This window comes from Myotis myotis, unplaced genomic scaffold, assembly GCF_014108235.1.
Source record: "Myotis myotis isolate mMyoMyo1 unplaced genomic scaffold, mMyoMyo1.p scaffold_m19_p_3, whole genome shotgun sequence".
Taxonomy (NCBI): Eukaryota; Metazoa; Chordata; class Mammalia; order Chiroptera; family Vespertilionidae; genus Myotis; species Myotis myotis.
Window position 1 is genome coordinate 188846674 of NW_023416335.1, and position 17783 is coordinate 188864456.

Below are 17783 nucleotides of genomic sequence, written 5' to 3' on the forward strand. Positions count from 1 at the left end.
GCCAAATTCACTAAATGATTAAGTCCCTTCTATTCTATATCTCAGGCATTTCCCCTATTTTATCTTATTTAATTTTCACAACAACTCTGAGGCCCATAAACAGGAAACTTCCTCATGGTCACCAAGCAGAATTAGTATTTAATATTGTCTGATTTCAAACCTCAGGCTCTTTCCTCTACTCAGCATTATAGCACTGGGGGTGGAGTGGGGGTGGGGGAGTAAGTGCAAATGAATACAAGTTCAATGTACTGTGAGGATAGAACTAAAAACTGCCTGAGAGATCAAAATAAACTCCTTCTTAGAAGGTGGTGTAGTCCAGGTGTACACAAACCACCAGGCTGATAGGACCGGGAAAGGGCCCACTAGGTAATATGATGTTGCTCTCCTGGACAGCCCGCCTCTTCCCTCCCATATCTGCCCTCATTTGGGGTGGGTGAGAGAGGAGGTAATGGGGGGAGCATAACTCATATGCTGGCTCTTGTTCTCCCTCTTCCAGATCAAAGTATATTTATCTTGTGTTCCATAACCTACTTCATGCTAATGTGATGATGTTTTTCATGCTTCTTTTTAGATGAACATTTCATTCTAAAAGGGATATTCTGTCCATCAACTGACAAATGGATAATTACAGGGTGTGCCCCCCAAAAAGGTACATACACTTTAATAGCTGATAGTTCAATTTTGAAAATGAAATGTATTTTAATAAAGACTGCCATTATAATTATTCAAAGTGTGTGTATGTTTTTTTGGCAACACCCTATATATCATCCTGTTCTCTACTGATCTATAAGGTCTCTGGCTAAGACATCGACTTATGAAGTTTCCCTTGTATGAAAAATATTTTTTCTTGCTCCTTTTAAAATTCTCTGTCTTTGATTTAGACATTTTTATTATAATTTGTCTTGGATAAGAATGTTTTGCATTGAAATTTTGGGATGACATATTAGCTTGGATATCCAAATCTCTCCCCAGAACTTTGGGAAGTTCTCAGCTATTATTTCTTTGTAAGCTTCCTATTCCATCCTCCCTCTCTTTTCCGTCTAGGACTCCAAATGTACACACATTGCTTCTCTAATAGTGTTCCATATGTCCCACAGGCTTTATTCCTTCTCATTTATTTTTCCTCTTTGCTCTTCTGATTGGGTAATTTCAACTGACCTGTCTTCTAGCTCACTGATCTTTTTTTCCTGTTTAGTCAAGTCTGCTGTTGAAGCCCTCTGTTGAATTGTTCAGTTCAGTTTTTTGTTTCTTATGCTTTTTATCTCTTTGTTGAACTTTTCATCTTGTTCTTGTATTGTTTTGCTGATGTCATTAAATTATTTTTCTGGGTTCTCTTGTAGCTCTCTAAACATCTTTGGAACATTTATTTTGAATTCTTTGTCAGGCAATTCCTGGATCTCCATTTTTGGGGGGCCAGTTACTGGAATTTTACTGTATTCTTTTGGTGAGACATATTTCCCTGATTCTTCATGATCCTTGTAGCCTGTGTCTGCACCTACAGACTTTATGGACTGACTTCAGTAAGGGAAAATTTTTGCCTGTAGGTGGAGGCATGTTGGAACATGCTGTGTCCCCAGGGGTATAGGGCACAAATGCAGGGGCTTGTGGTAGCTAATAAGTGATAAAACCAGGAGTCAAGTATTCTAAAACTCATTATATCTCTAATCCACTCCAGACTAGCTCCTCCTCCCACAGCTTTATATTGCCTGGCAACCCATCCATCCAGTCTCCAAGCCAGAAATCTGCTTACCCTCACCTCCACATCAACCAATCACAAGTCTAGAGAGCCTCTTGCCTTAATTTCTTTTCTATCTCTATGTCCTGTTCAGGGTCTCCTCGTTTCTTCGAAAACGGAATGACTCTGGCATCACCTCCTGCAATCCATCCTACATGTGGTTGGCAGAGAGAATTTTCTAGAATATTAAATAGGTCTCTGACCTGTCATTGCTGTACTAAAAACCTTCAATAACTCAGCATGTCTTTAGGATAAAGTTTAAAATTTAGCATATGAGATGAAATCCCCTGAATCCTGAATAGTCATGCTATTTTGTCTGTCTGGAATGGTTAGCTTTCATCTCTCCATCTAGCTAACTGAACGTCATCCTTGAAAATTTAACTTGTTGAAAATTTATATCCACACCAAACCAGCACACAGATGTTTATAGCAGCTTTATTCATAATTGCCCAAACTTTGAAGCAAACAAAATGTCCTTCAGTAGGTGAATGGATAAACAAACTATGGTACAACCAGAAAATAGACTATCATCCAGTGACAAATAGAAGCGAGCGATAAAACCATGAAAAGATATGGAGGAACCTTAACTGCATATTATTAAGTGAAAGAAGCTAATCTGAAAAGGCTAAATACTGTGTGATTCCAACCATATGACACTATGGAAAAGGCAAAACTATGGAGACAATAAAATGATCAGTGATTGCCAGGGTCTGGGGTAAGGAGGGAAGGGATGAATAGGCTGAGACAGAAGATTCTTAGAGCAGTGAGATCTGTATGGTACTATAATGGTGGATACATGGCATTACACATTTGTCCAAACCCATCGAATGCGCAAAGCTGAGCGAACATAAGGTAAAATGTGGACTTTACATTTGTATACAAAGTGTAACAAATGTACCTTTCTGGTGTTGACAATGGGGAAGGCTATGCTTGTGTGAGGGCAGAGGTTATATGGCAAATCTCCCTTCAATTTTGCCGTGAACCTAAAGCTGCTCTAAAAACATTGTCTTTAAAAACAAAAACAAAAAAATGGTTGAACTTATGCACCTTGTATCAGAAGTCCATATTAGATGCCCCTCTTCTGGGCTTCCTTAGTTAGGATCTCCCATCATGACATTTATTCTTTACACAACAATTGATTCACCTGCCTCCCCCACTGAATATAAGCATCTTGAAGGTAGATTCTGTGTCTTACTGGTCTTTAATTTCCCCTGCAGGTGTTTAATACATGTTTTCTGGGTAAAACACTTTAAAAAAATATACCTTCACAGAAATGGGACTCCTAAGTCTAAGAAGAAGAGGATCAGTAATCTCTTCAGGCAATGAGGAGACAATGGCTATAATTTCAAATTTAAACACCTCGTTCATTTTAATAGAAAAGTTCCTTAATCATTATTTTCATCATTATTTAAATTATGTTCACTGTCATAACTGAAAAAAATGATATATCACTTCAGTGATAACAGGTTCATTATATCAAAACATTGAATCTGAAGTCTCTAAGTGAGGGAAAGGCCATTTAGTGCCTAGTATGGACTAATCCTTAAGGGAGATTCAAAGAATGTGACCTCTCTATACCCTGGACCCCCAAGTATATCATCTGCAGAATTGAAATATACTATACATCAGTCTATTGTGGCATCAGGAAAATCACTCCAATGAAATTACTGTGGAATTTCCTTGTCTTTGGTAACTCTTTAAAGTTTTTGCAATATTATTATAATTCAGGAGTAGGTCATCTTCTGAATACAGCTAGTAAGAGTTAGTTTCACACAATGGACCATTATTCATGGGCAGTCTTTGTCAACATATGCTTCCTATAGCGATTGGTTAAAACTAGGATATACTAGTAGCTGTTGGCTTCATCAGGGCTAGAATAATAATCTACAATTGCAAAGTGCTTTAGGTTTAAAAGCTCTTTCACACCTACCAAGGCGGAGATACTGTCAAAGGTCAGACCTCTTGGCAAGTTGTCAGTGGTTTCATAATGTTGCATTTGTTTGCATGTATATGGGTGTGTGGGGTGGAGTGAGCATTGATGAAAAACACACTTCTACCACCTATGCCCTAGTAGTTCTATTCCATTCACTCAATCTACAAATATACTTTAGTTAACTATTTACTGAGTACCCATTAAGTACCAGTCACCATGCAAAATGTTAGGGATATCATTTTTTAAAATATATTTTTCTATTGATTTTTTACAGAGAGGACGGAAGAGGGATAAAGAGTTAGAAACATCGATGAGAGAGAAAGAGACATCGATCAGCTGCCTCCTGCACACTCCCCACGGGGGATGTGCCTGCAACCAAGGTATATGCCCTTGACCAGAATCAAACCTGGGACCCTTGAGTCCACAGGCCGACGCTCTATCCACTGAGCCAAACCGGTCAGGGCAGGGATATCATTTTAACAACTATAACAGACACCATTTTATTTTTAATCATTATCCATGCCTATATACAATAAATCCTGCAGAACCCCAAATGTCTTCCCTGAGTTGCACAAAATATTTAACTCATAAATAGACAACTCTCAGGATTAGCTAAATAGGGGGAAAAAATGCAAGTTGAACTCTTATCAAGAGAAGGATGTTTAATTTTATCATTTACCATAATATCAATCTTGAATCTTTAACCTTTTTTCCTTTAACTCTAACTGAGGACCCTCCGTGCCTCCAGTTATCGAAATAGGTTCTCATAACTATGCCCCGGATAGAATGCACTGTAAATTCTTGAACGTGGAGAATCTGCGCTCAGTGGTTGCCTGTGGGCCGGGAACTAGATTAGGACACAGGGGGGCGAGAAGCCGACTTTTCACTGTATATACATTTTGGTAGTTTGACTTTCATCCTGTGTGTATGCGCATTCTCTGGCCCTGGGAAACCAGCAGGTGCAGCTGCAGACCCTCAGGCAACCACGAGGTTCGCGCCCGCGCCCACGCCCCCTCACCGTGCCCTTGGCCTCGGGTGCGCGCGTGGGCGAGTGGGGCGGGGGCGCGTGGGACGAGGGCTCTTTCCCCGGCTCAGCGCGGTCGCCCGGAGCTGGAGCCGCCGCCGGGAGAGGCTCTCCTCTCGCGCCTGTACCGGAGGACCGCGCCCGCAGGAGCTGGGAAGCAGGTCCGGGTTGCCGGGCCGGAATGTACCCTCCTCCCGCCTCCCCCCGCCAACTTTCGGCTGCTGCGACGGAAGCAGGAACTTGCGAACCACACACCAGCTGGGCCGGTGGGAGCTGCGGAGCATCCCCTGCTGTGCACACCGAGACCCTCGCGCGGAGTCGCCGCTGCTTTCCCGCAAGCGCGTGGGAGCCGTCCACGCACGGGTGGACCCAGAGGTTCCGGGGTCCCCTCGCCGCCCGGTAAAGGCGTCCCACCCTCCTCCCGACCTGCCCCCGGCAGCCTCGCCACCCCTCCCGGCCTGGGGCGAGGCTCCTGCACCCGCCCTGGAGCAGGCGGGGGAGCGGGCTGCGCGCCGGAGGCTGACCCGGATCCTGGCGGCGCTGCGTGTCCCCGGCAGGCTCTCCAGGCCGGCCGGCCGCACCTGTCGCAGATGGCACGGGCCTCGCGTCGTTGTCAGGACCCGCAGAATAGTTTAGTGAGCGACAAACATGTCCTCCACGGAAGGGAAATTTTCCTTTTTTTTTTTTTTCTTGTATGATTTGTGTCCCGTCTTCATTATCAAACCTACTAATTGTCTAATACTCTGTAGGTGTGTGTGTGCGTGCGCGCGCGTATGTGGTGATAGATAGATGATGCTGTGAGTAAAATGATTTCCAATATTTGAAGTAGTTATGTGTACATATGTTTGACTATAGTAATCAGGCATTAAAGCTCAGGCACTTCTTCTCATGCCCACCTATATCCTTTTCCCTCGCATCTTTCAACAAGATTGAACTTGACTTTAGACCTTGAAGGCCTAAATAACAATGGCATAGAAGATTAACGTATCTAATAGTTGTTGAGTATTTTTAATGAGATAAATTCTTCAGTACTTCTCGCTGTCCAGGAGCTACAACGATGTTGCATAGGGAGAACACAGCTTAGCATAGAGACTGGCATGTGAGAAATATAAGTATTCCTTATAATTTTATCGTTTCAAAAGTTGGACATCACAGTTAACAAGGTAGCTATTTGACTTGTGCTGGTTTGTTTGTTTTTTAAACTATTTCCTTGTTTTTTACTTACTGAAGTGTCTATTGACATTAGAGTTCACTCTTTGTATTGTGCAGTTCTATGGATCTTGACAAATAGAATGAGATGTACCCATCATTACAGTGTCATGTAGAATAGTTTCACTGCCCTAACAGTCTCCTGTGCTCCACTGATTTTTTTTTTTTTTTACTGTCAATGTCGTTTTGCTTCCTCCAGAATGTCATATAGTTGGAATTGTACCTTTCAGACTGGCTTCTTTCACTCAGCAATATGCAATTAAGGTTCCTCTATGTCTCTTTGTAGTTTGATAGTTCATTTCTTTTTATCCCCGAGTAATATTTCATTGTATGGATGTACCACAGTTTGTTTGGAGATAAAACAATGAGAGGCAAGAAGAGGAAGGATTCTAAAACTCAGAGGCAGGCCTACTGTTTGTACCTCTTTCTTCACAAACACTCGCCGGCTTTTAAGCAGTGACAGGATAGTATATGTGTTTGTGTTTATTAGTTATTTGCCAAGTTTTTAAACGAAAGGTTGTCTCAAATCTTTTAGAAGTGATATGAATAAAAATACTTGTTTATTTTTGCCCTATGAATTGTAAGTCATTGACATCAACTTAAAGGAAATGAAATGCATCTTTTCTAGATTTGCTAAAAGAAACAAAACTCACTAATGATTTTCTTTTTGGTCTAGAGAGAAATTCCATCATCCGCGCAATCTTCTTGATGCAAACTAAGACCACAGGAAGGGTTATCCTTGACCTTTGAGGACTTTAATAGTGAAATTTAAAATGTTCTTCAGGGAAGAATGGCGCTTGACCTGCACTTTTATAATCATTGGTTTCCTGACAGTCGGGCTGTCTGCCAGTCATCATTGTCCTACCCAGAGTCTAGAAGATGTGGTCATTGACATCCAGTCATCTCTTACTAAGGGAATCAGAGGCAATGAGCCCATACATACATTAACTCAAGAAGACTGCATTAATTCTTGCTGTTCAACAAAAAACATAGCAGGTAAGTAATAGTCCCTTGACAACCCTTTATTCCATGTGTTTTGTGACATAAGTGACTGGTTGACATGGCCCAACAGTTTATATTAGTGATTCTCAATGAGGTAGAAAGGTAGGTGACAAAATCACCCAGGCAAGGTTTCACAAGTGTGCCCTCTCCTCCCCTAAGCTGTGTCAGAGTTACTGATGTGTGTGCATGTGTGTGTGTGTGTGTGTGTGTGTGTGTGTGTGTGTGTGTGTGTGTATTACCCAGGTGTTTGAGTATAAAAAGGTGGAGAACCACCAGTTAGGTTCTAACAGGTATCTGGGATATTGAAACAAAAACGCTATTTAAATGCTTAGCTGCCATTCATATGACACTGAAGGAAACTAAGGCCACAGGTTTAAACCATGCCTTTGCATAATTTAGGCTCCAAACCTATTACCTGAAAAGAGGAGTATATGTCTAAGTGAAACAATGTTGTTCAGTTGTTTATGAACCGGCCCTAATTCCATAAACGAAAAAAAACAAACAAAAACACCCACCTAAATTTATTGAGCACCTAATGCCTTGCTGGAGATAAAACAAATGAGTAAGATGGACAAGGCCTTGCCCTCAGAGCCTAGAAGAGCTAGTGAACGTTGGACAAGTGATTCTTACTTGATTTATTAGCCAACAAAATCCTGTTTTCTCTTAGATCTTTACTTCCTTTTCTTTCTATAATGGTTGTGATATAGGAAGGAAGGAAGGAATATCTTTTCATCACCATATATTTGACTCCCTTTACCCTCTTTGTCCTCTCCATTCCTGTTCCCCTCTGGTAACTACCATTCTGTTTTCTGTATCTATGAGTTGATTTTGGGGGGGACGGGACTGTTTTTTGTTGCTTTTTGTTTTATATCCCACATATGAGTGATAACATCCGGTTCTTGTCCTTTTCCGTCTGACTTATTTCACTTAGCATAATTCCCTCAAGAACATGCATTTTAAATAATTAGCCTATATGCCTCTTAACCTTCAACTTGGCCGAAGGGTCACAGGCCAAGATGTGAGACTATACCAGATTGAGGTCAAAGCCAACGGTAGTCCATGATAATTAGAGAGAACGTAAGAGAAAGAGAAGCCAGCAATGAAAGTTAAGAGTGAAAAGTGAGGAAAGAAAACAGAAAAGCAAAAACGGTAAGAAATAAAAGAAATACTAAAAAAGAACCAAAAGAAGAATGGCACTGATAAAAATAAAAAATGGCCTTTGCATTCCATATCCTACTCAGATTCTTTGTGGAAGGAGACATATTATGTATGATGCTGAATTTACTGACTCCATTCAAGGACACCTGGCTCATGCCTTCACATGTGTGTGAGACGCCTCAGGATACAAGAGCTATATGAAATCATTAGGGTTAGATCCATTTCTTAAGTCCCAACTCAACTGTGAGTTGTATAAAGATTGCACAATCAGTGTTTCTATATATTTTTTTGGTGGGTATATTTTAGCAAATGGAAGGTTTATTTCTAAATAGTTAAATACACTGTTAAAAACTGGTTTTGCCAGTCCTAGCTAGTTTGGCTCAGTGGATAGAGTGTCGGCCTGTGGACTGAAGGGTCCCAGGTTGAATTCTGGTCAAGGGCACATGCCCAGGTTGCAGGCTCAGTCTCCAGTAGGGGGTGTGCAGGAGAGAGCCGTTCAATGATTCTCTCTCATCATTGATATTTCTATTTCTCTCCCTCTCCCTTCCTCTCTGAAATCAATTAAAAAATATATTTTTAACAAATTGGTTTTGCCAAAATTACCTTAATTCAGGTTTTTAATCCAATGTCTTTAAACGTTGCTTCTAGTGGCTAAACTAAGGAAAAGGAAATGATTCAGCAGTCAGCAAGCAAGGGAACAAAAGTGTTTGTGTTGGACACCAAAATAAATGAGGTTCTTCCTGCTTGCTGTACTCTTTAGAAAATCCTATTTCACAATAATGCTTATGAACCTTTCATTGCAGGGGACAAAGCGTGTAACTTGATGATCTTCGACACTCGAAAAACAACTAGACAACCCAACTGCTACCTGTTTTTCTGTCCCAGCGAGGAAGCCTGCCCACTGAAACCAGCAAAGGGTCTTATGACTTACAGGATAATTAAAGGTAACGAGAACATTGTTCTTTTTTCTTTTGTGATTGGAATTATTTAAGGGTCTGGTTCGTGTGAAAGATTTTCTGCAAAAGAGTCTAAGTAAAACTGCCAAAAGAGGTCACAAATATAGAGGCACACCAGGAAATCTCATGATTTGCAGTTCAGCTTTTAAACCAAACAGCTTTTTTTCCAGTGAAAGACCTCTGGGTGATAAGGTTTTTTTGTTTTGTTTTTACTTTCTTAAGATAAAAGGTGCACAGACTTTTCAGGAACCATTTTAAAACACCTCTTTAGATCAATGTCAGCAGCACAGGAATAGTGTTTTGAAAGGGTTAAGACCTGTGTGACTATACAGAATTCTAGTATATTTGTCATTAGGTTAGAATATTTTATAGTCACATGATCTGAAATCAAACTCAGTGGATTTTGTTGTGTAGACCTGTAGAGAAGTTCATTCAAAAATACTAATTGAGCATCTACCATGTAATAAATTCTGTGCAATGCATTGGAAATATAGTCTCCATGCACATGGAACTTAAATATTTCTTCAGAATACAGAAAATAAACTAAAATAATTAATAACATAATTATTTGGATATATCTTGGTGAGAATTTGACTTAATTTTTCAGGATGAAATGCTTTCAGTATTAAATTTCCTTGAAAGCTTTTGTTATTATACCTTGGATTATTAATATTATTTTCTTTATTCAATAAACAACATGTATTATTTAGTATCATCTGTGCGCTAAGCACTTTTTTACGCCCTAGGAATACACGGATACAACACTAAATATAGAAAACAAGTTTCTCACTTCTGAGACAGAGACAATAACCATAATCCTATATAATAAAAGGGCAATATGCAAATTGACTGAAACAGTGGAATGACCGGTTGCTATGACACAAAATGACCACCAGGGGGCAGGCACTCAACGCAGGAGCTGCTCCGTGGTGGTCAGTGCACTCCCACAGGGGGAGTGCCACCCAGCCACAAGCCAGGCTGACGGCTGACGGCTGACCAGCACAGCGGCGGTGGCGGGAGCCTCTCCCACCTCTGCAGCAGAGCTAAGGATGTCCGACTGACAGCTTAGGCCCAGTCAGGCTGTCTGTTGGACATCCCCTGAGGGCTTCTGGACTGCTAAAGGGTGCAGGCCAGGCTGAGGGGACCCCATCCCCCCAGTGCACAAATATCATGCACTGGGCCTCTAGTAAATAAATAATCAAGAAAACTGTAACACAAGTACAATGCAGATAATTAAGCTAAGATAATGTAATAGATAATCCCTGAGTGGACCCTCTGGATTAGGTGATCAGAGGAAGCATCTGTGAAGAAGTAACCCTAAACTGAGATCTGAGCAGTAAGGACCCAGATGCGAAAAGATCATGGCAAGACCTTCCAGGGAGAGGAAATAGCCTGTTTCAATATTCCAGTTGGCTGACTCATAGTGAACCATGGACATAAAGAGTGATATGCCAGAAGTAGGAAAGACAGAGAGATCACATAAAGCTTTGTAAGCCAGGGTAGGGTAGGATGTTTTTATTTTAAGTTTATAATGGGAAACCATTGGAAGTTTTGTTTCTTTAAAAAAAGATTTTTATTGATTTCAGAGAGGAAGGGAGAGGGATAGAGAGATAGAAACATCAATGATGAGAGAGAATCATTGATTGGCTGCCTCTTGCCCGCCCCGCAACCCAGGCATGTGTCCTTGGCTGGAATCAAACCTGGGACCCTTTAGTCCACAGTCCGACACTCTATCTACTGAGCCAAACCAGCTAGGGCACCTTTGGAAGTTTTTAAGCAGGTATGGAACGTGGTTGTTTTTTGTTTTTGTTTTTGTTTTAATATGTTTTTATTTATTTCAGAGAGAGGAAGGGAGAGGGAGAGAGGGAGAGAAACATCAACGATGAGAGAGAATCTCTGATTGGCTGCCTCCTGCATGCCCCCTACTGGGGATCAAGTCCACAACCCGGGCATGTACCCTGACCAGGAATCAAACCCTGACCTCCTGGTTCATAGGTTGATGCTCAACCACTGAACCACACCAGCCGGCGGAATATGGTGTTTTAAAGGTGATCTCTCAAAGCTCACTGTGATGGCTGTATTGGGAATGGACAATGACCCAGCAGCAAGAGGGAAAGTGGGAAGACTGGGTAGGAAGTGGGGGTGAGATGCATGTGGAAGGCCATGGCATGGTGGACCAGGAAGGTGGTAGAGGAGATGGAGAGAAGGAGACATAGGGGCTGTTTCAGAGGAAGAGTTAACAGGACTTGCTGCTGGCATGGATGTGGGGGACAAGAAAAAGACAAGCTGCCCTAGCCTGTTTTGCTCAGTGGATAGAGGGGTCCTGTGGACTGAAGGGTCCTGGGTTCGATTCAGGTCAAGAGCACATGCCCGGTTGCGGGCTCGATCCCCACTGGGGGGAAATGCAGGAGGCAGCCTACCAATGATTCTCTCTCATCATTGATGTTTCTATCTCTCTCTCCCTCTCCTTTCCTCCCTGAAATCAATAAAAATATTTTTTTAAAAAGAAAAAGAAAAGCATTGAAGCTGAGTCCTAGCTTTTGTCTTGAGTGTCTAGGTCAGGGGTGGGCAAACTTTTTGACTCGAGGGCCACAATGGGTTCTTAAACTGGACCGGAGGGCCGGAACAAAAGCATGGATGGAGTGTTTGTGTGAGCTAATATAAATTCAAAGTAAACATCATTACATAAAAGGGTACGGTCTTTTTTTTTTTTTTTTTTTAGTTTTATTCATTTCAAACGGGCCGGATCCGGCCCGCGGGCCGTAGTTTGCCCACGGCTGGTCTCGGTGGATGGTGGCACCATCTACTGAGCTGAGGAAGATTTGAGAAGTGGCTTCAGGGTTGGGAGGGAAAGTGCAGTCAAGGGCTCTCTCTCTCCTGACTGTATCACGTTGCATGTGAAGTACTTTGGGGAATGATACTGCTCAGGGCACCTGGGCACTGACTCTGCTTCGTTCCTTGGGTGGGGCTGTGTCTGAGTTTTGTTCATGAACCAGGAAAACCTGATATATCAAACATTCCCTTATACAGAGTATTTGTTTAAATAATAATCACGATGTGAGCCCAAATCTAAAAAGACTGGCATGTTAAGATACAAAATTTCCATTTTGCAAGATGAAAAAAAGCTCTGGAGATGGCTGATGATGATGGTTGCACAATGGTGTGAATGTACTCATTGCCACCAAACTGTGCACTTGAAAAGGGTTCACTTGGTCAATTGTATGTGTATTTTACCACAATTTGTAAAAACAATAATTTTTAAATGACTGTGGATGGTATAGAACAGATTTGGTTTCTCAAAACACTCAAGACTGTACCTTGCATGGACAGTGTTTGTCCTCCTCCCCCCCTTTTGGGGCTTCAGTGGCCAGGGAGTGACCAGTGTGGCTCCTTCACTTCCCCTGCCTGTTTATATATGGTCTTGGCTAACAGCACAGGGGACCTGCAGTGTGGGGTGGACATGGCTTCTCACTGTTCCTGCTTGACCACCTGGGACATTGCAGAGCCTGTTAGACACCCAGGGGTGGAGTCCACAGGAACTGGATATTCCAGTCTGAGTTTCCAAAGAGGTCGGGCTCAAGACATGGATTGGAACGTTAGCTCTTCTCCCTCAGGAGCTCCCGTCATGTAGAAGCTGGGCCATCACATTCCTCCTCTGTTATCCCTTCACACGACCTCTTCTTCATGCTGTCCTTTCTCCCACTATCCGTGTGTGTTCCCTTTGTCTATTGTCTATTTCACAAGTAAAGCAGAATATTTAAAATATATAGGTAACTTTGATCCAGCAATTCTACTTCCATAAAATCTACACTAAAGAAACAGTATCAAAACTAGAAAAAAAACTATTGGTGTGAAGCTGTTTACTGTATAATTAGTCTAAACAATGAAAAACTAGAAGCAGCATAAATGTTCAGCTGCCAGAGTATGGTTGGGTGGAAAATATGATGGGCCCACTTGAGGGAATATGATGCAGACACTAAAACATGAGTTTGAGGTGTAGAAATAAACAAATTCACTTAAATTTCTGGTGAAAAACATTCAGTTTTTCAATTACATGAAAAAAAACTAAAGGTATACAGACATGTTAATAGTGGCCGGAACATAACAGAAATTATAGTTGAATTTATTTTCATTTTTATAATACTTCGGTAATGTTGTTGCTTTTATAATGCATGTATTGTAAAAGAGGGGGTGTACGGTAAAGATTCTCTCCAATGGAAATGAGAGAAAAGGGAACTTGGCGTGTGCGTAAATCTTTTAAGGGCTAGTGTAAAGGCAATGAGGTGGAATTAGAATCAAACAGTTCCTCTGGTAGCCACCAGGGGGTGCCATCAGCCCAGAGCAGGTTGATTAATAGCTAGGTGCAAAGTGGCTCCAATCCCAGACATAGTGTGCAGTGGACTGTTTATATTTTACAGGATGTTTACAAGTTGTGTGTGTCATTCAGTTTATGAATCTGCCCATGTTGATGGATTGAGATTACCCATAGAAGTAAATTATCTACCTCCTGTTTGGAGCGAAATTAAATGCCTGGTTGGTGGTGTGTTTCTGGATGAGCTCTATTTTCTATCAATGATTGACTAATATTTACAGACTGAAAGTTTGAAAGATGGCAGTGCATTCTACTCATCCTATAAAACTACTGCAGCTTGGCATCATTAAATTTTTGTCAGCTTGTGGGCTATCATGTCTACCAAGGACTGGACTAGGGGGATTCCAAAGTAGAATAAATTGGGAGTCTTTGCTCAGCTGGTTTTCAAGTAATAATCAGTACGTAAGTTTTTTACCTAGTGAAGTCACTTAAAAATGAAAATCAAAAGAGGGGTTGAAGGCACAGGACTGTTTCCCAACTCCCTCTGTGGCCTGTCTCTCCATGACTGAGAGAAACTTAAGTGGGTGAGGTCAGTGAACCAGGTGTGCAAGATCCCTGTGTGTTTCTAGGATCTTTGCCAATAGATGAATCTTATCAGCAGGGAGCAGCTCCTGCCTTGAGTGTCTGCTCCCTGATGGTCAGTGCATGTCATAGCGACTGGTCGTTCCGCCATTTAGTCGATTTGCATATTAGCCTTTTATTATATAGGATGCTTGCTTTCTTGGGAAAGAAACAGCTGTTTTGGTCATTTCTGTCAATGGCCTTTTTTAAGTTCTGAGTTCACATATATCACAGAGCACTTCCTTAATCTTTTTTTTTTTTGAAATTTTAAGATGAAATATGTTAAGTACTGCTGGGTGTTTTTTTTTTTCAAATATCTGATCCTACCTAAGCATAGAGATGCTGTTTATTTCATGGGGATGCTATGTCTATGAATATGATGTCACCTGCAGCAGAAACTCTTTTCTTCAGCATTGTTGGGGGAAAGAGGAATTCCAGGCAACTCAATTCTATTTTAGAGGAAAGTACAATATTCTTGAGCAGGTGTCTACAAACTTTTTTCAGTCAGGCCAGTATTTTAGTTTTTGTAGGTCATACACAATCTGTCCTACTTAGTCACCTCTGTCTTTGTAGTTGGAAAGCAGTGATAGACAATATGTAAACAAATGAACATAGTTGTGTGCCAATAAAACTTTATGAACACTGAAATTTGAATTCCATGTCATTTTCGTATGTCACAAAATATTATTTCTTAGCCACTTAAAAATGTAGGAGCCATTCTTAGTGCACAAACCATATAAAGACAGGTGACAGCCCAGATTCGGGCCGCATACCATAGGCTGCAAACCCCTATCCTAGAAGGATTAATATGTGACAGTTCCAAAGGACCTCTTAGAGGTGTGAGGCTTAGAGTGGTCACAGACATTACAGATCTGAAGTTGCCTCTGGATCTGTTTGTTAGGACAGAGGAGAGTGAGAGCTCATTTAGAAACCAACATGAGGGGAGTTGAGGAAGGAAAGGGGAAAGAGAACAGGGGAGAGTTGATCAGCAAAGGCTAGGAAATTCCTTTGCTTCCTTCCTTGTGTTTTCTGCAGTTCTCACCAAAGTGAACTGATTAGTTAACCAGCAGAGTAGTTCAAATGATCATTCCCTGTCCTGATTGCTTTAACAGACCTTTTGCAGTCTGAGCGGTGATAAATGGCGTGTGTGACTAAGAGCACCATTCTAAGCCTTCTCATGAGTGAGGAGGGCCTGAGGCTGGTTCCTCTTCAGTAGGAATTAGGACTGTGTGATTTTCTGCTCTTTATGTGGCCATCATGATTTCAAATATGGGCTCATCATCCTCAGAACCTGAGATAATGGCTCTAAAATTTTAATATTTGAGAGCCAAAATTAACTCTCCCAGGTTGCCTCTCTCCCCTGAGTGTGGTGCTGAAAAAAAATTTTTTTAATTGAAAAATGTCATCAACTGCTTTGGCCTCCCTGCCTTCTCCCTGCCTCCTGAGGAGACCAAAACCCCCTGTTCTCCTCCCCATTCCCCCTTGGCAAAGCAAATTGCGAGGATTCGCCACCTTTCCCCATTGTCCCATGGCCTCCACCTACCTTTCTTGCCTGTCCCTGTCCCCACTGTTAATCTCTCCAGGGATTGCTTGCTCCCCAGTTGTTATCACATCTCAGCTGGCACCGCCTGCAGGAGCTCTGGCCTCACACGGGCAGTCTTCCTCCCGGTCCCTCTGCCACATCACCTGGCCCAGCCTTCTTCCATGGCCTTGGCCCCTAAGGCGTCTCCATCTTCCTACATCTCCTGCTGCCCGTGCTGAGGTCCTCTTCGAGTCCCTGCTCCTCTCACCTTTTCCTTCATTTGCCTGACCCTCCTCCACACATTCCCTTCTCCTCGGCCCCATCACCCTAGCAATAAACCACAGCGTCTGGTGGAGAGGTTCTGATTTAGCAGTTTGTATTTCTCCATTTTGCACAAGTTTCAAAGAAATGTCAAGTATCCGCAGTGTGGGACTTACTGAACAAGTGCCTATGTTTGTCTTTTTTAACCTACCTTATACATTTAAGTCTCCTTTATATTTTCTTGTCATTTCCAGATTTTCCATCATTGGGCAAACCTGAGTTGGTGAGCCAGAGAGTCACTCCCATACCCCCTCATCCAACAGGTTATTCAAAGCCCACAGGTACCTTATGGAGAGATACATTTTCTCAGAAGTTTGGAGCCTCAGATCACGTGGAGAAACTACTCAAGATTGGTCCAGTGAGTACACCGTCCCCTGTTTATCAAGAAAAAGGGCATCCTCAGAGCTCCCAGCTTTCCTCAGGACAAAGAATAGGTCATCTGCTGCCTGAAAATGTGACGACATTCCCCACTACAGTAGCTGCTGCTGCTCTACATACCGTCTCCACCTCTCCAGAGCCCCGGGCTCTCTTCCCCACCCGTGCTCCAGCCATGCCGTCTGTGTCTTCCCAACCACAGGCGGCCACCACAGCTCCGCCTGCAGCGACAGTCAGGTCTCAGCCTCCCGCAGTCACCTCTACCATTCTGACACGTGCAGTGGTTACACCTCAAGCTCACATGACTACCACAGCAGTTCCAACCACCATCTCTCAGGCACCTACAGACTTGAAAGGCCCACCAGAAACGGCGCCCTTTAGAGAAATTTCCAACCTAACTGTGACCACAGAGCAGGTCCCTAACCCTGCTACAGTTCTTTTGCCAAATGCGGGTTCTCCCGCTATGAAGAAAACTGCTCCCCAGGAAAATGAAAAGACCAGTTTAGGCGGCTCCTCCCAGCGCGGTGTTTCGGAAAGTCAGCCCGGCCTCCCATACGAAAAGTGGCTCCTCATTGGGACCCTGCTCTTTGGCGTTCTGTTCCTCACAATAGGCCTTGTCCTCTTGGGCAGAATGCTCTTGGAATCCCTCCGTAGGAAACGTTACTCGAGACTTGATTATTTGATCAATGGGATCTATGTGGACATCTAAGAACAAAACTACATGTCTCTTAATTCATGTGGTTCCTAGTAGCCCAAACGCAGTGAGTTTCTACTAACTCGCTGATCCTAGGATTTTTGAAGGTATTTTAAAGGAGGTCAAGAGCCACCTACCACTTTCTTTTTTCTTTTTTTTGAAGGGGGAAAGAAAGCAAATTAGGTGATTGGAGTGATCTGTCTCTAAAATATTAGCTGAAAACAAAGCTTTACTTAAAGGAATAATGTATAATTGCCATATAAATTTGAAAAATGACTTTTTTGTTTGTTTGTTTTTGAGGGAAGGGGGAGAAAATGGTTAGGACTTCTAGGCTCCAATTTGTTAATATTTTTAGTTCCAGATAAAGTCATCTACTTATGATATTAATTCTAATGGATTTACTTTCCTTTTATATGTATACCAATGAAACTTATTCCAGATGTATTTCCCTCCAATTAAATATTTGAATAAATCTTTTGTTACTCAGTAATATTCTTGTAAGTCATATGCCCAGCTGGATAACTTTCCATTTATTCCCACCAGTAAATGATTAAATGATGAAAATATGTGTTCTAAATTAAAATGAAAATTCCCCTCCCCCTTTTCTCATCAATGAGCAAAGAGGTTCCTTTGGGAGAATTCTAGCAAAATATTAGGCTACATGGAGACAATGGTAAGTCAGTTCTGATGCCCAAATCTACTTTGGATCTATTTTAATTTACTTTTAAACATAATAATAATAATATAGGAATTTTCTTAAATTTAGAACTTAACCATATTCTTTATAAATCCTTATCTAAATTTGACCGACACTCATTTTTTGGCTTTATTTGTAGTAACATTGGAAATAATAGATAGCACTTACAATTTTTATTCAAGGATTAGTGTGTTTAACTTTCACTGATTAGTTATTGAAATGTC

The 17783-nt window shown here is 41.8% G+C and overlaps 1 protein-coding gene across 3 annotated transcripts; it reads left to right on the top strand.

The window, feature by feature from the left end:
• The first annotated feature begins 4733 nt into the window (after positions 1 to 4733).
• MANSC1 (MANSC domain containing 1) lies at positions 4734 to 17352 on the top strand. Of its 3 annotated transcripts, none has more exons than XM_036300357.1 (4): positions 4734 to 5091; positions 6578 to 6897; positions 8865 to 9005; positions 15988 to 17352. In XM_036300357.1, exons 2-4 carry the CDS (start codon positions 6675 to 6677, stop codon positions 16875 to 16877), a joined length of 1254 nt encoding a protein of 417 aa, XP_036156250.1. In that variant the 5' UTR covers positions 4734 to 5091; positions 6578 to 6674; the 3' UTR covers positions 16878 to 17352. The 3 variants fall into 3 exon arrangements, with proteins under 3 accessions (XP_036156250.1, XP_036156252.1, XP_036156251.1); XM_036300359.1 differs by lacking the exon at positions 4734 to 5091 and adding an exon at positions 5140 to 5327; XM_036300358.1 differs by lacking the exon at positions 4734 to 5091 and adding an exon at positions 5384 to 5855.
• Positions 17353 to 17783: the final 431 nt, after the last annotated feature.

Coding starts and splice junctions, on each gene's coding strand:
- MANSC1 (XM_036300357.1), top strand. CDS start 6,675: ATGTTCTTCAGGGAAGAATGGCGCTTGACCTGCACTTTTATAATCATT. Junction 6,898..8,864: donor TTCAACAAAAAACATAGCAG/GTAAGTAATAGT, acceptor CTTTCATTGCAG/GGGACAAAGCGTGTAACTTG. Junction 9,006..15,987: donor GACTTACAGGATAATTAAAG/GTAACGAGAACA, acceptor TGTCATTTCCAG/ATTTTCCATCATTGGGCAAA.